At 44.2% G+C, this 15343-nt stretch overlaps 2 protein-coding genes across 3 annotated transcripts; both read left to right on the top strand.

Moving 5' to 3' along the window:
- Positions 1–72: 72 nt before the first annotated feature.
- On the top strand, positions 73–6091 carry LOC117857378 (uncharacterized). The gene is made up of 11 exons (XM_034740017.2): positions 73–332; positions 439–483; positions 1126–1182; positions 1366–1435; positions 2345–2386; positions 3403–3476; positions 4022–4092; positions 4661–4746; positions 4903–5003; positions 5659–5716; positions 5801–6091. Coding segments are annotated over exons 1-11 (816 nt in total). The 5' UTR covers positions 73–122; the 3' UTR covers positions 5803–6091.
- LOC117857377 (homeobox-leucine zipper protein HOX29) lies at positions 6015–14996 on the top strand. Of its 2 annotated transcripts, none has more exons than XM_034740014.2 (17): positions 6015–6151; positions 8640–10956; positions 11055–11420; positions 11541–11631; positions 11728–11823; positions 11909–12022; positions 12125–12208; positions 12307–12462; positions 12551–12625; positions 12711–12817; positions 12907–13099; positions 13199–13384; positions 13478–13555; positions 13706–13840; positions 13941–14293; positions 14366–14474; positions 14561–14996. In XM_034740014.2, exons 2-17 carry the CDS (start codon positions 10751–10753, stop codon positions 14864–14866), a joined length of 2655 nt encoding a protein of 884 aa, XP_034595905.1. In that variant the 5' UTR covers positions 6015–6151; positions 8640–10750; the 3' UTR covers positions 14867–14996. The 2 variants fall into 2 exon arrangements, with proteins under 2 accessions (XP_034595905.1, XP_072150206.1); XM_072294105.1 differs by lacking the exon at positions 6015–6151 and having other exon boundaries at positions 8375–10956; positions 11055–11214; positions 11302–11420.
- Positions 14997–15343: the final 347 nt, after the last annotated feature.

Raw genomic sequence — 15343 nt, 5'->3', positions numbered from 1 at the left:
AAAGGCGTAGAAAAGAAATACGCGAGCTTGCGGCGGAGGCGTATTTGTTGTCGGGTTTAAACTTCAAACGGAGGCCTAGACCCGTTTCGTGGAGTGTCAGAGAAGCCGTTCGCTCGAAAAAAATGGAGGTTGCGACGGCGACGGAGGCGTCGGCGCCGGCGGCGAGCGGCGCGGCGGCGCGGCAGAACCACCCGTTCCCGTGGCTCGACTCGGCCATCTCAGAGCCCTACTACTTCCTCCACCTCCTCGCCTTCTTCTCTTACTTCGCGGCCCGCAGCGCGGCGCTCTCCGCCGACGACGGAGGGGAGCTCCACGACCGCCTCCTCCGCCGGGTAAGCTTCAGAGATCCCCGAGTGCTCGATCCGGATCGTGTCATTTGGTTGCTGATTAAGCTGTGCTGGCTCATGCGAATCGTTGTTGGTGTGCTTGTTTTTGCAGGAGATCCAGGCAGTGCTCGTGTTCCTCGTCCTCTTCGTAGTGAAGGTGCGATGGTTAATGCCAGCTAAGATTTCTGTGTAAACTTATTTTCTGAGTACTGCGCTGGGATTTAGTGATGAAATTGGTGGGGATATGTGTAAACTTCCCTGTTCTCAATGGGAATTTGATGGTCATAGGAGATCACTAGATGGGGAGATGGAATTGCCCTGTGATTCAAACGTGGATTACAATGCGTTATGTGTGTCTTCATATGCATTATGTTAAATGGGGCAACATGTTGTGTATTTAAATCTGTTAACCTGCAACCTGAGGTGCTGAACTTGGTGTGCTAAATTTGAAGAAAACGTGGCCAATAAAAGTTGTACCATTGCAGGTTGTGATGTGAGAGACAATGCTGTACTATTCATTGTGGGATACTTCCTCATATTGCAAATATGTAAAGAGGCTTGCATGGACCTTATCTTTTTTGTTGGTGGAAGTGGATTATTTGCATGTTATAGGAATGCTCATTGCTGAACTTGCACTTTGGTTCCTAAGAAAATAATTTTGCCTAGGCAGTTTTTTCTTATTTTTGTACTTCTTTCTAAGAAAAGGGGAGCACATTCTTTTACTTGATATGAGATGATGAATCCTGTATAAGCTCCTGAACATGCTTGTTTTGCTAATTAAACTGTTAATGCTTGGCAGATCGTGAAAGAGGAAACATGGGAAACATTCCTTGCTGATTCACTGCTCTACGCGAAGGTGTGTTAAAAGTGGGATGATCCTGGTTTCGTATCCATTGATCATTGACCCCATATGAAATAAATCTTTGCTTGTTGTTTTCTTTAATAAAATCAGTTACTGTAGTATTCCGGTCCATTACTGCAGTTAATGGTGCTGAATTCACTATCTGATTCCTTGCCCTCTTTTCCCCATGTGCTGTAGGGCTTATTGTTGGCAGTTACTTTGGTTATCAACTATTGGTTGACCCTTGGCTACTTTCTGGGATTTGTTGGTATGTTTAGTTTATCACAGAATCACAGATGATATTTATTGATCTATGTAGCTATTATTACCCTTAGCCAGCATATCTGAATTTGAATCTTTTAGACCATAGGCACTACAATCTTGTCCTGAATAACTGGAATTCTGGATCTATCAAGTTCATGCCTATGATGTCTCCTTTGGGGAATGTATGCTGTCTTAATCATCTAATACACATGTCAAACTGTTTATATTGAAGCTATGGATTTCCTTCTGAACCGATTGCTGTACAACAGCACTGTCGGTAGACTGGTTTTGCAGTTAGTCAATTACTGCCACACAATATGAAGTGTATGATTTTGTTATATGAGCCCTTAAGCTAGGCATACCAGAAAGTAGAAGGTGCAATAATACAGCCTTCTTATAGCTAGTATGGGACGTGCTGGATGCAGATTAGCTTATTGCTCCTCCTTAAAAGCAATCAAGATTGCATGGAATAGTAGATTAGATTGATAGAGGGATATGTGTACATATATATAGGAGTGAGGAGATCTTGAGGTTTATAGAAATAACACCAATCAAGATCTCATATCTCTCGAACCAATCCTGGCCGACCGGCACTAGGCGCCTGGGCTCAGGCCTAACACACACACACACATACAGCACATAATGCCTGTCTAACACTCCTTACTTTTCCCGATTTCCTCAGCTTTAGGCTTATCAATATTCTGCTGTTAGGTTCTGAGATTACAACTGTATAGTATTATGCGCCCAGTTTATGCCATGTAAATACAAGAATTGCTTGACAGCATTTGAGACACCTCTTGTCTGCAATGCTCTTGCTAATATCTAGTTTTCAACTGCTTCACTTTTTCTCCCCCTTCAAATGTTTATACTTTGAGCTTGTCATAACTTGTGCTTATTTTCTTTTCTCCTGCAGTTATATATGCTGTAGCTCAACAACCACCTTATGATGGCCTAGGTATTTTTTTATACATTCATATTCTACATTAATTATGGATTTGACTAGAGTGTTCACATCAAGTAACTCTCTGATGGCTGAAAACTGTATTCGTAAATATTGGATGTTATACTTTAATTTGTGTTTGTATCCTTGTTATGCACCCTTGATATGGTCATTTGCAACTTGCTCTTTTAACAAAATTTTGCTCATTTGTTCCATGAGACTTAAACCACCTGGAATCAATTGGTTAAATGGCTGGCCATGAGCTTTAATACCAGTATAAGTTTTACATCTGATTCAGTAAGAGGTTGCAAAGTGATCATGGGGCAATCACTGAATCTGCATTTTATTTACCAGTTTCTCAGAGAACTTCTAGTACAAGGAAGAATTTCGGAGTCCTGAATTGGTTACCTAATCTGCCATAGTAATGCATTGCTTACAATGGTGGTAACTGGCTCTTTACTGAATGAAACACTGTCCTCTGTCCTAGATTGAGGTTGGACTGGACTTTGGCCGATGGTGTCTTTCTTCTTTGTAACTTTGGGTACAATTGATAAGGCATATGTGTTCACAACTAGATTGACCAGTTTTTAATGTGAAGTCCCTAGACTGTATTGTTCTAAATAAATTCAGTTTAATATGGGATTATGAATATTCACAAACCTTGGTACTATAAATAAAACGTGCAGCTGAATAGAGAGCGAGCATGTGTACTAATGATTGAAATTACGTTTGAGCATTTATTTTCGTTTAACATTTTTATGAGTATTAGTTTTTTTTTGATAGTTGGATAAACTTTGTAATAATATATGACACATCTATTCTAAGATATTATTTTGATCTAAAAGTCTCTGAAATATATATGACAGTATGAAAGCGAAAAAGATTCTTTTATCTGTTAAATCAATAGCTTGCCATATTTTTTCCCTAGTTCAGAAGTATTTGCTTCCATCCTTCATTTTCTACTCCAATTTCAAATACGCTGTGTTTTCTGTTAACTGAGATTTTGTTTTTTGTTTTACTTTTTCCCTTAGGCCATTCAAATCACTTGACCCCGTTGCAACTTGAAAGTCTGCTAACTGAAGAGCCAACATCGCGATTTTGGCTGGTAATTTGTTTACATGCTTCTCATCTAATGTTATTAACTTATCATCTCTCCACTTTCATTCACCAGCAAATTTCTTCCTGCTTTGTTATTTGTTCAGGACTTGTAGCCTGTAGGTAGCTATAGTTACAATTTTGGCTGGTACCCCTTTTTACATGTTTCTCATATATTAATCACTATCTCACCACTTCCGTTCATCGGCAAAATTCTTCCTGCTTTGTTTTTTGCTCAAGACTTGTAGCTTGTAGGTACCTACAATAGTACAGATGCGTCGCTCTCACCTTATAAAGTGAGGAGGATCCTTGGAAGAATTTCATATAGAATGATGGCAATCAGTTGAATTCCTTGAGTCAATGTGCACGCGCAACTGAATTTGAAAATACAACTGTTTGCTATATAAATTTAGTACCTATGATTAAAAATATTTTTTTGTTCTTTTGACAGCCATAGCATAGATATCTGATCACCTTAAACACTTACAGCCCCAGCAAATAAGCAGTGGAGAGTCTTCTGTAAATGACTGAATATTGCTATTTTAATGTAAACAGGTTGAATTCCGAACTTCGTTTTCAGCAACATGTATACAAGCAAGCAGTGTTCTGCCTGAACTCTCTAATATGTAAGTGTTCTTTGAATTTTCTGGTTGTCCATTTCCTTGTGGAGTTTACATTATTCTTTGCTGTATGGTAGTACTGAGATTCTACAGCAAAATCTCCTTGTGTGATGAGAGTTTGAGAGTCAACTGGAAGCATTAAATCTTCCACGTCATCCTTTCTTGCAGTCACATGCCACTAACCATTTGTTGGCTTGAGACTTACCTCACGGGTTGTGGTTCTTACTTTATTGACGTGTTTTCCTTTTGTCCAGGGGCCATGTGGTCATTGTTTGTTCATTTCTTGAATGTAATTGGATCACATATTGCTTATTAAAATGGGTGGGCAGTTTTATTGCTAGTTCGAGGAAAAAACATGCCACTAACCATTAGTTGCCCTTGAAATACACTATTTAGTATTTTAGAAAGAAATACACGATTTAGTATTTGAGAAAGAAATATACTATTTTACTGTCATGCTTCCTAGTCAATATCTGCAAATTAGTTTAATACATTATTCAATACCTTCCTTTTGTCCTGAATATAGCACAGTTCATATGTTCTAGTAATTGCATTTGACATTATATTAATGCAGATACTCCAACAAGAACATCTCTTTTGGAATAATTGACCTCGGCCATTTTCCAAATGCTGCAGCAAAGTTTGGCATATCCATGTGGGGTAATTTTTTTGGTTCACTTGTCAGCTTTGTTGTTTACTGTTATCTGTTCGTTTGGAGAGTGCTTGCGTTCCAGTCGTATGTGCTACATTAACTCTTCACTTTATGCACTGAGCACTTTCTTAGTCATTTTCCATCTGTTGGATTTCATTGAACAGATCATCTTCCCACTTACATATTGTTTGACAAGGCGACTGAAGTTGCTCGGTTTCCGGAAGTCACAAGTGAATCAAAAGTATTTGTGCCAAAAGTTACCAAGGTTATTTACTTATTCTCGTCACTTCTTGTTCTTATGGTTCGGAAAATTTTACACAGCTCTGGAATTCTGTCATTTTGATCAACATGTCCTTCAATAAGGAGCTTAATGCTACTCTACTGTTTATGCAACTATATGCATAACTTTAAACATATTGTTTTCATATATTCTCTTGAAGTACATATCCATTTTGTAGTAGTATATTATTGATGCGGCTTGTTATTTTAATTAACGGATAACAGATAACCATGATCCTGTAATAGAAAAGGTAGCAGGGAGATAAGCTAGTTTGGATGGTGGGGCTTAAGGAAACACAAAAGAAATGGGTGAAAGTGAAGTTATGAAATATGGCCTACCTAAAGAATTGTGTGCAAGAAGACAAGAAGAAATACAGTCTGACACTCCAGTTACACTTTCATTTTAGTTTTGATAGAACGTCTGGGTTAATTATCTGGCTCTGTACTTCAATCAAAGTACTGATGTGATCAAGTTATTGACGCGCCAATGATAGAACTCCTGATTCTTCAGTTAGCTATTGAGTCATTCTCAAGCCCAGCATGAAACCCTCGATTATATCAAGTCTTGCTGATGTGTTCCTACTTTGTGGTATCGCTTTTTGCGCAAGATGGTTAATACTGTGCTTGTGTATTTCTTGCAGAAACTTCTTTGCCAGCATTTTGATCTTGACAGACGATTGATTGAATACCTATCTACCTGTAAGTCAGTCAGAGATGACTTTCACCGTCCTTTTCACTTCACCGTCTATGAAACACCTGTTAATCAAATACATCCTGTCACAGGATCCATCATCTATCCCAGATGTCTCAAAAGGATGGGGGACATTTCCCTTTTTGTCGTTGAACCGGACATCTGTATGGCAGCAATCACTTCAGGGTATCTTGAGGCTTGTGGCTTGCTTATGCCCTTTTAATCAAGGCCTTGTTTTGTGGTGGAAAACACGAATTGCAAGTTACCATCAGTCATCTACTGAATTATGGAATTTTCACTGCCCTGCAGAGATTTTCTGTAATGATTTGCCGACTATGTTTTGTCACTGCAGCAGCAGTCAATTCAGACACCGTTCATTTCCACTGAGCAGGGGTGCCCCGGAATTTGTTCGGCTCCCTGCCTTTTCGTTAGTGGCCTGCACGGTAGGTCTCCCTGGCTCCCCTCCATTCCATTTCATTATCTTCCATGCCTGATGCTTTTCCTTGCTGATTTACACCTTAAATATGCCTAGTGCTCTCTGATAACCCTAATTAAAAACCCAAAGCATTTGATTTGGCCGCCACCATTATCAAGTGTAGGAAAAGTCTGATTTTGGTGCTATTGTTAAGAAGGTCTGAATGCTTGATTGCCCAGTAAAAGGAGGGATTGGTGATGTGTTGGGGACTTAGAATAATACTGTGCAAAAGCTAGGTTAGTTGGATGTTCAACATGTGGGGTCCCTTGATAAGGTCACCATGGGGTGGTGTAGCAAATCTTGGGAGGCCAAATTGGGAGGGTTGGGTTGGATAGGTGATTGGTTTAGAATAACACAAAAGGTGTGCATATCCAGGCCATGACACGTCAGACCCAGGTAAGTGGTTGGTAGTGGGATAGGACAAGCCCTAGCTTTTTAGCTTTGCCCAGCTTTTGCAATTTCTTATGTTTGCAAGCGTAGAGTATCTCCCCTGCTCACAGAAAAGAAAAACATGGAGGATCCCTTTTTGAGTTTTGATATGAGAGAAAGTGTGGTCTTGGCAAGTGCCATGTGGACCAGTATTGAATAGTGGGTTGGCTGGCAGCTGTCAGGCTGATAGCCTGCAACTTTCCTCCTTCCAGGGTCCAAGCTCGATCGACCATGTAGGGTAGGTATGCTGTTGTCGTATTTCTAGTACCAATACCTCATCATTGTGAAGTATACTTGTTCAGGTGGAAAATAATAAATGACTGTCAATTCGTTTTCTGTTAGATTCAAACAGAAATGTCTAGTGCTTTTTAAGTCGAGAATTCTAGAGACGATTATAATCATTAGGGACACTTATTGCTGCGAAAGAATTGTATTTTTCCGCCGATCTGAGTGCTAACAAAAAGGGGGAAACAATTTAGGGCATATTCGCACTGCATATGAATATATGATGGGGGGTGGCCAGTGAAATTTAGCCAGTAGAATGTTGCTTTCTTTTTGTAAGAATCTTGGTTTTGTTTCCAGCTATGGAATACATGTTCCTTACACTGATTAGTTTGGTTTATGAAAGGATATACCAGCAGCAGAATAGCTTTTTTAAGAAAAACTCTTGGAAAGACATTAATGATGGCTTAGAATCATAGCCACAGGAGTTGCAAATAAAAGAAATAGAATCATAACCTGAGTGAGTGACCGAGTGCCTGCCACAACAAGCTAAGCTGTTCCCATGTATTGGAGGGGCCAGGAAGCTAACCGCCGAAAACAAGCACTGAATCATGCAATACCCAAAGGAAAAAAAAAGAATCGCATGCTCATAATGAAATTCTTCTGTATCTTCATGCATCCATGATCCATGCTGGAGGGGCCGTGCTTCCTACAAAATAATGTCACACGTGTGCCACAGACGAAAACATCACGTCCGTTTCAGGAAAATGTACAGTGTACTCCTCAAATCACTTCATAATGGAGATGTCGGCAATGTGAGCTTGAGGGAGCTTAAGGGGGTGTTCCTCAAATCACTTCATAATGGAGATGTCGGCAATGTGAGCTTGAGGGAGCTTAAGGGGGTGTTTGGATAGCAGAGATTAAAGTTTAGCCCTGTCACATCGAATGTTCGGATCCTAATTAGGAGGACTAAACATGAGCTAATTATAAAACTAATAGCAGAACTCCAAGGCGTGAGATGAATCTATTAAGCCTAATTAATCCATCATTAGTGAATGGTTATTGTAGCACTACATTGTCAAATCATGGACTAATTAGGCTTAATAGATTCGTCTCGTGATTTAGCCTAGAGTTTGTGTAATTAGTTTTGTAATTAGTCTATGTTTAATACTCCTAATTAGTGTTCAAACATCCGATGTGACAGGGGCTAAAGTTTAGCCTATGCCTCCCAAACAGCCCCTAAGGGTGTTTGGATACCCCGCTAAATTTTAGGACATGTCACATCGGATGTGTGATACTAATTAGAAGTATTAAATATAGTCTAATTATAAAACTAATTACACAGATGGAGTCTAATTTGCAAGACAAATCTATTAAGCCTAATTAGTCCATGATTTGACAATGTGGTGCTACAGTAAGCATTTGCTAATGATGGATTAATTAGTCTTAATAGATTCATCTTGCGAATTAGACTCCATCTGTGCAATTAGTTTTGTAATTAGCTCATTTCTAGTTCTTCTGATTAGCATCCGAATATCCGATGTGACCCTGCTAAAGTTTAGCACCTCATATCCAAACACCCCTTTAGTGTTTGGATACTTAGGGAGTGTTTGGATATTAGTGCTAAACTTTAGCAGTGTCACATCGGATGTAGCAAATGGTTACTGTAGCATCACATTGTCAAATCATGGACTAATTAGGCTTAATAGATTCATCTCCTCAAGTAGACTCCATCTGTACAATTAGTTTTGTAATTAGCATATATTTAATACTTCTAATTGGCATCTAAATATCCGATTTGATAGGTGCTAAACTTTAGCGGGTGTTTCCAAACACCTCTGAATGGACACGCTCGAACACCCTGTGCTGCTGTGCAGGTGAAACTGTGAAAGTGAATCACCAAGCCGGGCAGTAGTTTGGGTGTCAGTGAAAAGAAGCCTGGGCGGATTTCTACCGAGGCGGCGTGGCGATGCGGTGGATCTGCATGGCGGGTGGGTCCTTTAATCGGGCTCCAAATGCCGAGAAAAATCCGCTTTCAGTCTTTCACCCACCCGGGTCTTCTGCGTCCGCGCAACCCGACCCGATGTATTTTAACCTGCCTCTGCCTCCCCCCTCGTGCCTTTCAAAAATCCAAGGCAAAGAACAGCAGAGTCTCCAATCTCGAGGAACATCCTCTGGTCTTCCCCAGGTCTCCCGATCACTCTTGCCGTTGAGCTGTGGCGCGAGGGTTCGGGCACGTTGAATGGTCACGGGGAGAAAGGAGAAGAGGGATGGGTGCTTTGGTCTGTTTGCAATTTTTCAGTTGTTTTTTTCTTTTTTTAAAAAAAATCGTTTAAAACCCGGTGCCACTAACAGACTACCATGAGGAACCTAATCAACTGAGCTAGCTTAGTTTGTTCGTAAAATCACAATTAAAATTTAAAATAAGAGTAAGTGCTTAATCAGCAGCACAAAGCCATGATTAAACAGTTCATTATTCGTGCTATGAAACGGTAATATAAAATTTAGTTTTTTTAGACAGTAGAAAATTCAGTTGTGTATTATGTGTGTGTGTGTGTGTACAGAAGACGTCGGTCAATTCAGGGGTAGCTCGTGCAAGGAGGCAATATGATATTGTCGAATTCACGAAATTCTATGGGGGGGAATATCTTTAGGGGATCGAGAATTCACGCCCTGAGTCAGGTAAGGGGGGAATGTCTTGAGTACAACGCTGGTAAAAATATTAAAAGGAGAGCTAAAAGAAAAAGGGAAAGGGATTCCTTTAAGCACTGCTGCTGAATTTTTATTTTTATTTTGTTCCCTCCTCTCTCTCCTCTTCTCTCTCTATCGGCGTGACGGGAAAAGGAAAAGATGCAGGTTGTATTCTACCGATAGAAAAACAAAGAAATGGAAAAGAAAAGAAAAGGCTTCGAATCTCTCCTAAAGCATGTGCAGAAAGCTCTCAATTATTTGTGCTAAACCAGCTCGCCGCTTCGCTAATCTGTCATGCGTGAACCCTAACCAAAAATCCACTTCAACTCTGATCCCTTCAGTTAGTCCAAACACCGCTATCTGAATTTACGTTTAATTCCAGGATACATATGATTATTTTAAAAGGAAAATGCTGTAAGGTTCAAATGGTTTCTTGTGAAATTGCTGCGTTCTGAATGGGTCTTATGAAGCAATTTAAAACTACCTGAAGTGGCGAGTAAAAAGATTAACACGTACTTAAAAATTGTTGCTTTCGGCGAATATTACTTAAAAAAAATTGTAGAGTCCTACAGGCGGCAGAATTGAAGTTGTAGGAGGCAGCACGGAACCATCGTTTTCGAGAAAATTATTGGCGGAAGCCGCAGCGGGGCTCCACGGCCGATTCATTCCCCAGCCGTCTCGTTTAAAGAAGGCGAAGCAGCTGCTCGATCTTGCGAACTGCGAAGCGAAGCGAAGCCCCCCAGCTCCGTCCGGCCCGCTTCCAAAAGCACACCAATCCTCCTCGTGCTTGCAGCCGATGTCGGGGCGGTAGAGGAAAGCAGCGGCACCGGTGCTCCGGCCATGGCCTCTCGCCCCCTCCGCCCATGACCCCATGCCATTCTTCTACTCCTACCAACGCCCCAGACACATGCACCGTCCTTCTTCCCTGCTTCTTCCACACACGCTCCCAACTTGACCTCACGTCCCCAATGCTTGCGTGCCACGACCAGCGCACGGGGGCTACCTACTAGATAGAGCTGACTACTATTCTGAGCACAAGTAGTGCTAGCAAGCTACCAAGCTCTACTCCCGCCATAGCTCTAGCAAAGACGTTGGTGAGCTAGCTAATAGGACGACTAGGAGGTTAGTTGGGGTGGGTGCCTGAGTTCTTGGCGTGGCATTGCGGCGGCCGGCGGGGCCGTGTACGTGACCGGGGAGCTAGCTGTGCTAGGGAGAATTTGTGTCTATGGTGACGGCGAAGGAGGCGGCGGCGGCGGCCATGGACGCGAGCAAGTACGTGCGGTACACGCCGGAGCAGGTGGAGGCGCTGGAGCGGCTCTACTACGAGTGCCCCAAGCCGAGCTCGCTGCGCCGCCAGCAGCTCGTCCGCGACTGCCCCGTGCTCGCCAACGTCGACCCCAAGCAGATCAAAGTCTGGTTCCAGAACCGCAGGTAATTAAATTGATTAGTTCGTTCATGGCGATGGATCGATGACGCCATCGATCTATATATTGTTCCTGATACGAAATATTATCATGTCGCCATGGAAGGTGCCGGGAGAAGCAGCGGAAGGAGTCGTCGCGGCTGCAGGCGCTGAACCGGAAGCTGACGGCCATGAACAAGCTGCTCATGGAGGAGAACGACCGCCTGCAGAAGCAGGTCTCGCAGCTCGTCTACGAGAACGGCTACTACCGCCAGCAGACGCAGAGCGTACGTGCCCCTCTTCACTCTCCGATTATGCCTCACCACCTCCTCTTCCCACCCACTGCGAACCAACCAACAAACCCTCCGTTGCAGGCGGGCTTGGCGACGACGGACACGAGCTGCGAGTCGGTCGTCACCAGCGGCGGCCAGCAGAACGTCGCGGCGGCGGCGGCGCAACCGCAGGCTCAGCCGCGCGACGCGAGCCCTGCCGGGTACGCGATTCTTTCTTTGGCTCGCTCAACTAGCCTTTGGCTTGCAAGCCCGTGCTCCTTTTGCCTTTGCCATGCTTTGGCCTACCTTGCAACCTGTATGCGATTGCGATGTCTGTGCAGGTTGATGTCTATAGCGGAGGAGACATTGACGGAGTTTCTGTCCAAGGCCACCGGGACCGCCGTCGAGTGGATCCAGATGCCTGGGATGAAGGTTGGTTACTTACCTCTGAATTACTTCTTGCTAGTTTCTTCTTCTTGCTTTGAGTTTGAGATTTTGCTCAGCCTTTCTTTCCATGGTCACCTGCAGCCTGGTCCGGATTCCATTGGAATCATTGCCATCTCGCATGGTTGCGCGGGTGTCGCCGCGCGAGCTTGCGGCCTCGTGGGCATGGAGCCTGCGAAAGTAAGCGTCTTTATTTGCTTCACTTCCCTGCATCTCCCTTTGTAGCTGAGTATGTGTAACTCAGTGTGGAGCTGTCTCTATTCAGGTTGCTGAAATCCTCAAGGATCTACCGTTGTGGCTACGCGATTGCCGGTCCATGGAAGTGGTGAATGTTCTGCCTGCCGGTAACAATGGCACGATTGAGCTTCTCTACATGCAGGTACGAATTGCTTCTTCAAAATTTATTAACTGGAAGAGGATAAAATTCGTTCTTAGATAATATCATGTTCTTCAATTTATTTATTTTGTGTGGCGTCTTTAGCTCTATGCCCCCACGACACTGGCACCAGCTCGCGACTTCTGGTTGCTGCGGTACACCTCCATTCTTGATGACGGAAGTTTAGTGGTGAGTTTCTGAGCATCATATTACAGAGACATATGCAATTAGTGCGTACATGTGTACGTATCCATCTTCCAGCTGCTTGACTTTTTTTCGCTCTTAAGGTGTGTGAAAGGTCGCTCAGTAGCAAGCAAGGTGGCCCAAGCATGCCTCTTGTCCAGCCTTTTATCAGGGGTGAGATGCTTCCTAGTGGGTTCTTGATCCGGCCTAGTGATGGTGGAGGCAGTATCATACACATAGTTGATCATATGAACTTAGAGGTAACACGGTTAAAAAAAATTAAACTAATAGCAGTTGCCTAGTTAAGTTCATCTGTTGCAGAAATTTAAGCTACTCATGTGTTCTCAGCCTTGGAGTGTGCCTGAAGTAGTGCGTCCACTTTATGAATCCTCTGCAATGGTTGCCCAGAAGATATCTATGGCGGTACAGAACCATGAACTATAATCTTTCTTGCTGCTCTTGTAAATAGCAGATCAAATTATGGACTAATTATTCTTTTATAATATAGGCTTTGTGCTACCTTAGGCAGGTTGCACATGAAGATAACCATTCTGTAATAACTGGATGGGGACGGCAACCTGCTGCTTTACGGGCTCTGAGCCAAAAGCTCACCAGGTTGGGTTCTTGACTGGAACATCGGATTGCTGATGGCTCTTGTCATGAATCTTCTTTAGTAACGGTTACCTTTTTTTTCACTTTTTCAGAGGTTTCAATGAAGCTCTCAATGGGCTTGCTGATGATGGATGGTCTGTGATTGAAAGCGATGGAGTTGACGATGTTTGTATCTCAGTTAACTCATCCCCGAGTAAAGTGATCAACTGCAATGCAACTTTCAATAATGGACTTCCCATAGTCAGTAGCAGTGTTCTCTGTGCAAAGGCATCGATGCTGCTGCAGGTTAGCTTCATCTTGCAGTTAAGATATTGTTTTTCCTTCCGAACTATAAGGATATTCCAATTTTGATTTTTCTACAACAACTGCATTACTGTTTGTTAGGATGTTTCTCCGCCAGCGCTACTACGTTTTATGAGGGAACAGCGGTCGCAGTGGGCTGACAGTAATTTAGATGCATTCTTTGCTTCCGCAATGAAACCTAATTTCTGCAACTTGCCTATGTCTCGCCTTGGAGGATTTGGTGGTCAGGTCATACTTCCTTTAGCCCACACATTTGACCCTGAAGAAGTAAGCTCCTATTCTACTTTGAACCGCAATACTCCCTACCCAATTTAACAAAGTTCTTGTTCTTAATGCTTGATCTGTTGTTTCTTATCTCAGTTCCTGGAAGTCATCAAATTAGGAAATGCCAGTACCTACCAGGATGCACTGATGCATCGCGATCTGTTCCTGTTGCAGGTAACTTTCAGATCCACTTTTACATCTTTTGTGATTGACTCTAATTTGACCTTGAACAAGATATCCTGAGTCATAAAGCTTGATCTCCCTGATTGAACTTTGCAACACTCGCGCTTCTTTGTAAAAATGTGTTCTATACCGGATTGGCAGATGTACAATGGTGTAGACGAGAACACCGTAGGCACATGTTCAGAGCTCATCTTTGCACCCATAGACGCATCATTCAGCGATGACTCCCCACTGCTGCCATCCGGTTTCCGCATCATCCCCATCGACTCTCCTCTTGTAAGTATACAACACCCAAAAAAGGCAGTACCATTTCGGCTTCAACCACCAATCAATGAACTCCGCTTGATTGGCTTACCCTGCTGCATTCTTCTGCCAGGACACATCTAGCCCCAACTGCACGCTGGACCTCGCCTCCACCCTCGAGGTCGGGACGCCCCGGAGCAGGATGCCCGTCGGCGGCTCCGGGAACGCTGCATGCGCCGGCTCCAAGGCCGTCATGACGATCGCGTTCCAGTTCGCGTTCGAGAGCCACCTGCAAGAGAGCGTGGCGACCATGGCGAGGCAGTACATGCGCAGCATCATCGCGTCGGTTCAGAGGATCGCGCTGGCGCTCTCGTCCTCGCGCCTCGTCCCCCAGGTCGGCGTCGGCGTCGGCCACGCCCCTGCCGCCGCCGCGACGGCTAGTCCGGAGGCGGCCACGCTCTCCAGATGGATTTGCCAGAGTTACAGGTCTGTGGTTTGTGCTTGTAAATGCATAGATTTGAACGCTTCAATTTGTGCTGATGCTGCTTGCTCGTGCAGATTTCATTTTGGGGCTGAGCTGATCAAATCTGCTGACGCCGGTGGCTGTGAAGCTGGGCTAAAAGCCCTTTGGAATCATGCCAGTGCTATACTCTGCTGCTCGTTAAAGGTTTTGCTCCACCACATCTGAAATTTGCTTCGACGGATTGCTCTCCTCTCGACTAAGGAAGGACTAACACGTCTTCGATGATGCAGGCCATGCCGGTGTTCACGTTCGCGAACCAGTCGGGGCTCGACATGCTGGAGACGACGCTGGTGGCGCTGCAAGACATCACCCTGGAGAAGGTGTTCGACGACCAGGGGAGGAAGAACCTGTGCGCGGAGCTCCCCGGCGTGATGGAGCAGGGGTTCGCGTGCATCCCCGGCGGGCTGTGCGTGTCGGGCCTCGGCCGGCCTGTGTCGTACGACAAGGCGCTGGCGTGGAAGGTGCTCGACGACGACAGCGGCGCGCACTGCATCTGCTTCATGTTCGTCAACTGGTCCTTCGTCTCGTCCATGTAAAATGTTTTTTTTCTTTTTGAAAACGAATGTAAAATGGTTGGAGAATCTAAAATAGTGCTGTACGGTATTTTGCACGGGTGATTATGTCAGACAAAGGATGGATTCTGTTCAATGCAGTTACCATTTGGTATCTCTTGTATTTCTTCTTGGACTTGCTAAGCTTTTGGAGGAACTGGTATATGACAGTGGATTGAGGGATGAAACTAGCGTTGTCAAAAATTTGTAGATTCTGGTGATGGAACTGAAGAACAGCAACTAGAGAGGATGGGAGATTGGGAGTGGATGGTGAGATCGATGGAGGAGCACTGAGCAGAGTGAGATTCAGACTAGGCGTGGCGGAGAGGAGCTGGCAGTAGCAGGATCCGCCTGACGAGCACGGCTTCGGTTATCTCCCGTCCCGTCCCCCCGGCCTCAGGCCAGCCCACCACCGCTCCTCTGCGAGAAAACCGCCGCCGCCAGGGCAGGCTGCCGCCTGCG

The sequence above is a fragment of the Setaria viridis genome, chromosome 5 (genome assembly GCF_005286985.2).
Source record: "Setaria viridis chromosome 5, Setaria_viridis_v4.0, whole genome shotgun sequence".
NCBI lineage: Eukaryota > Viridiplantae > Streptophyta > Magnoliopsida > Poales > Poaceae > Setaria > Setaria viridis.
This window is presented reverse-complemented; position numbering and strand designations above follow the sequence as displayed.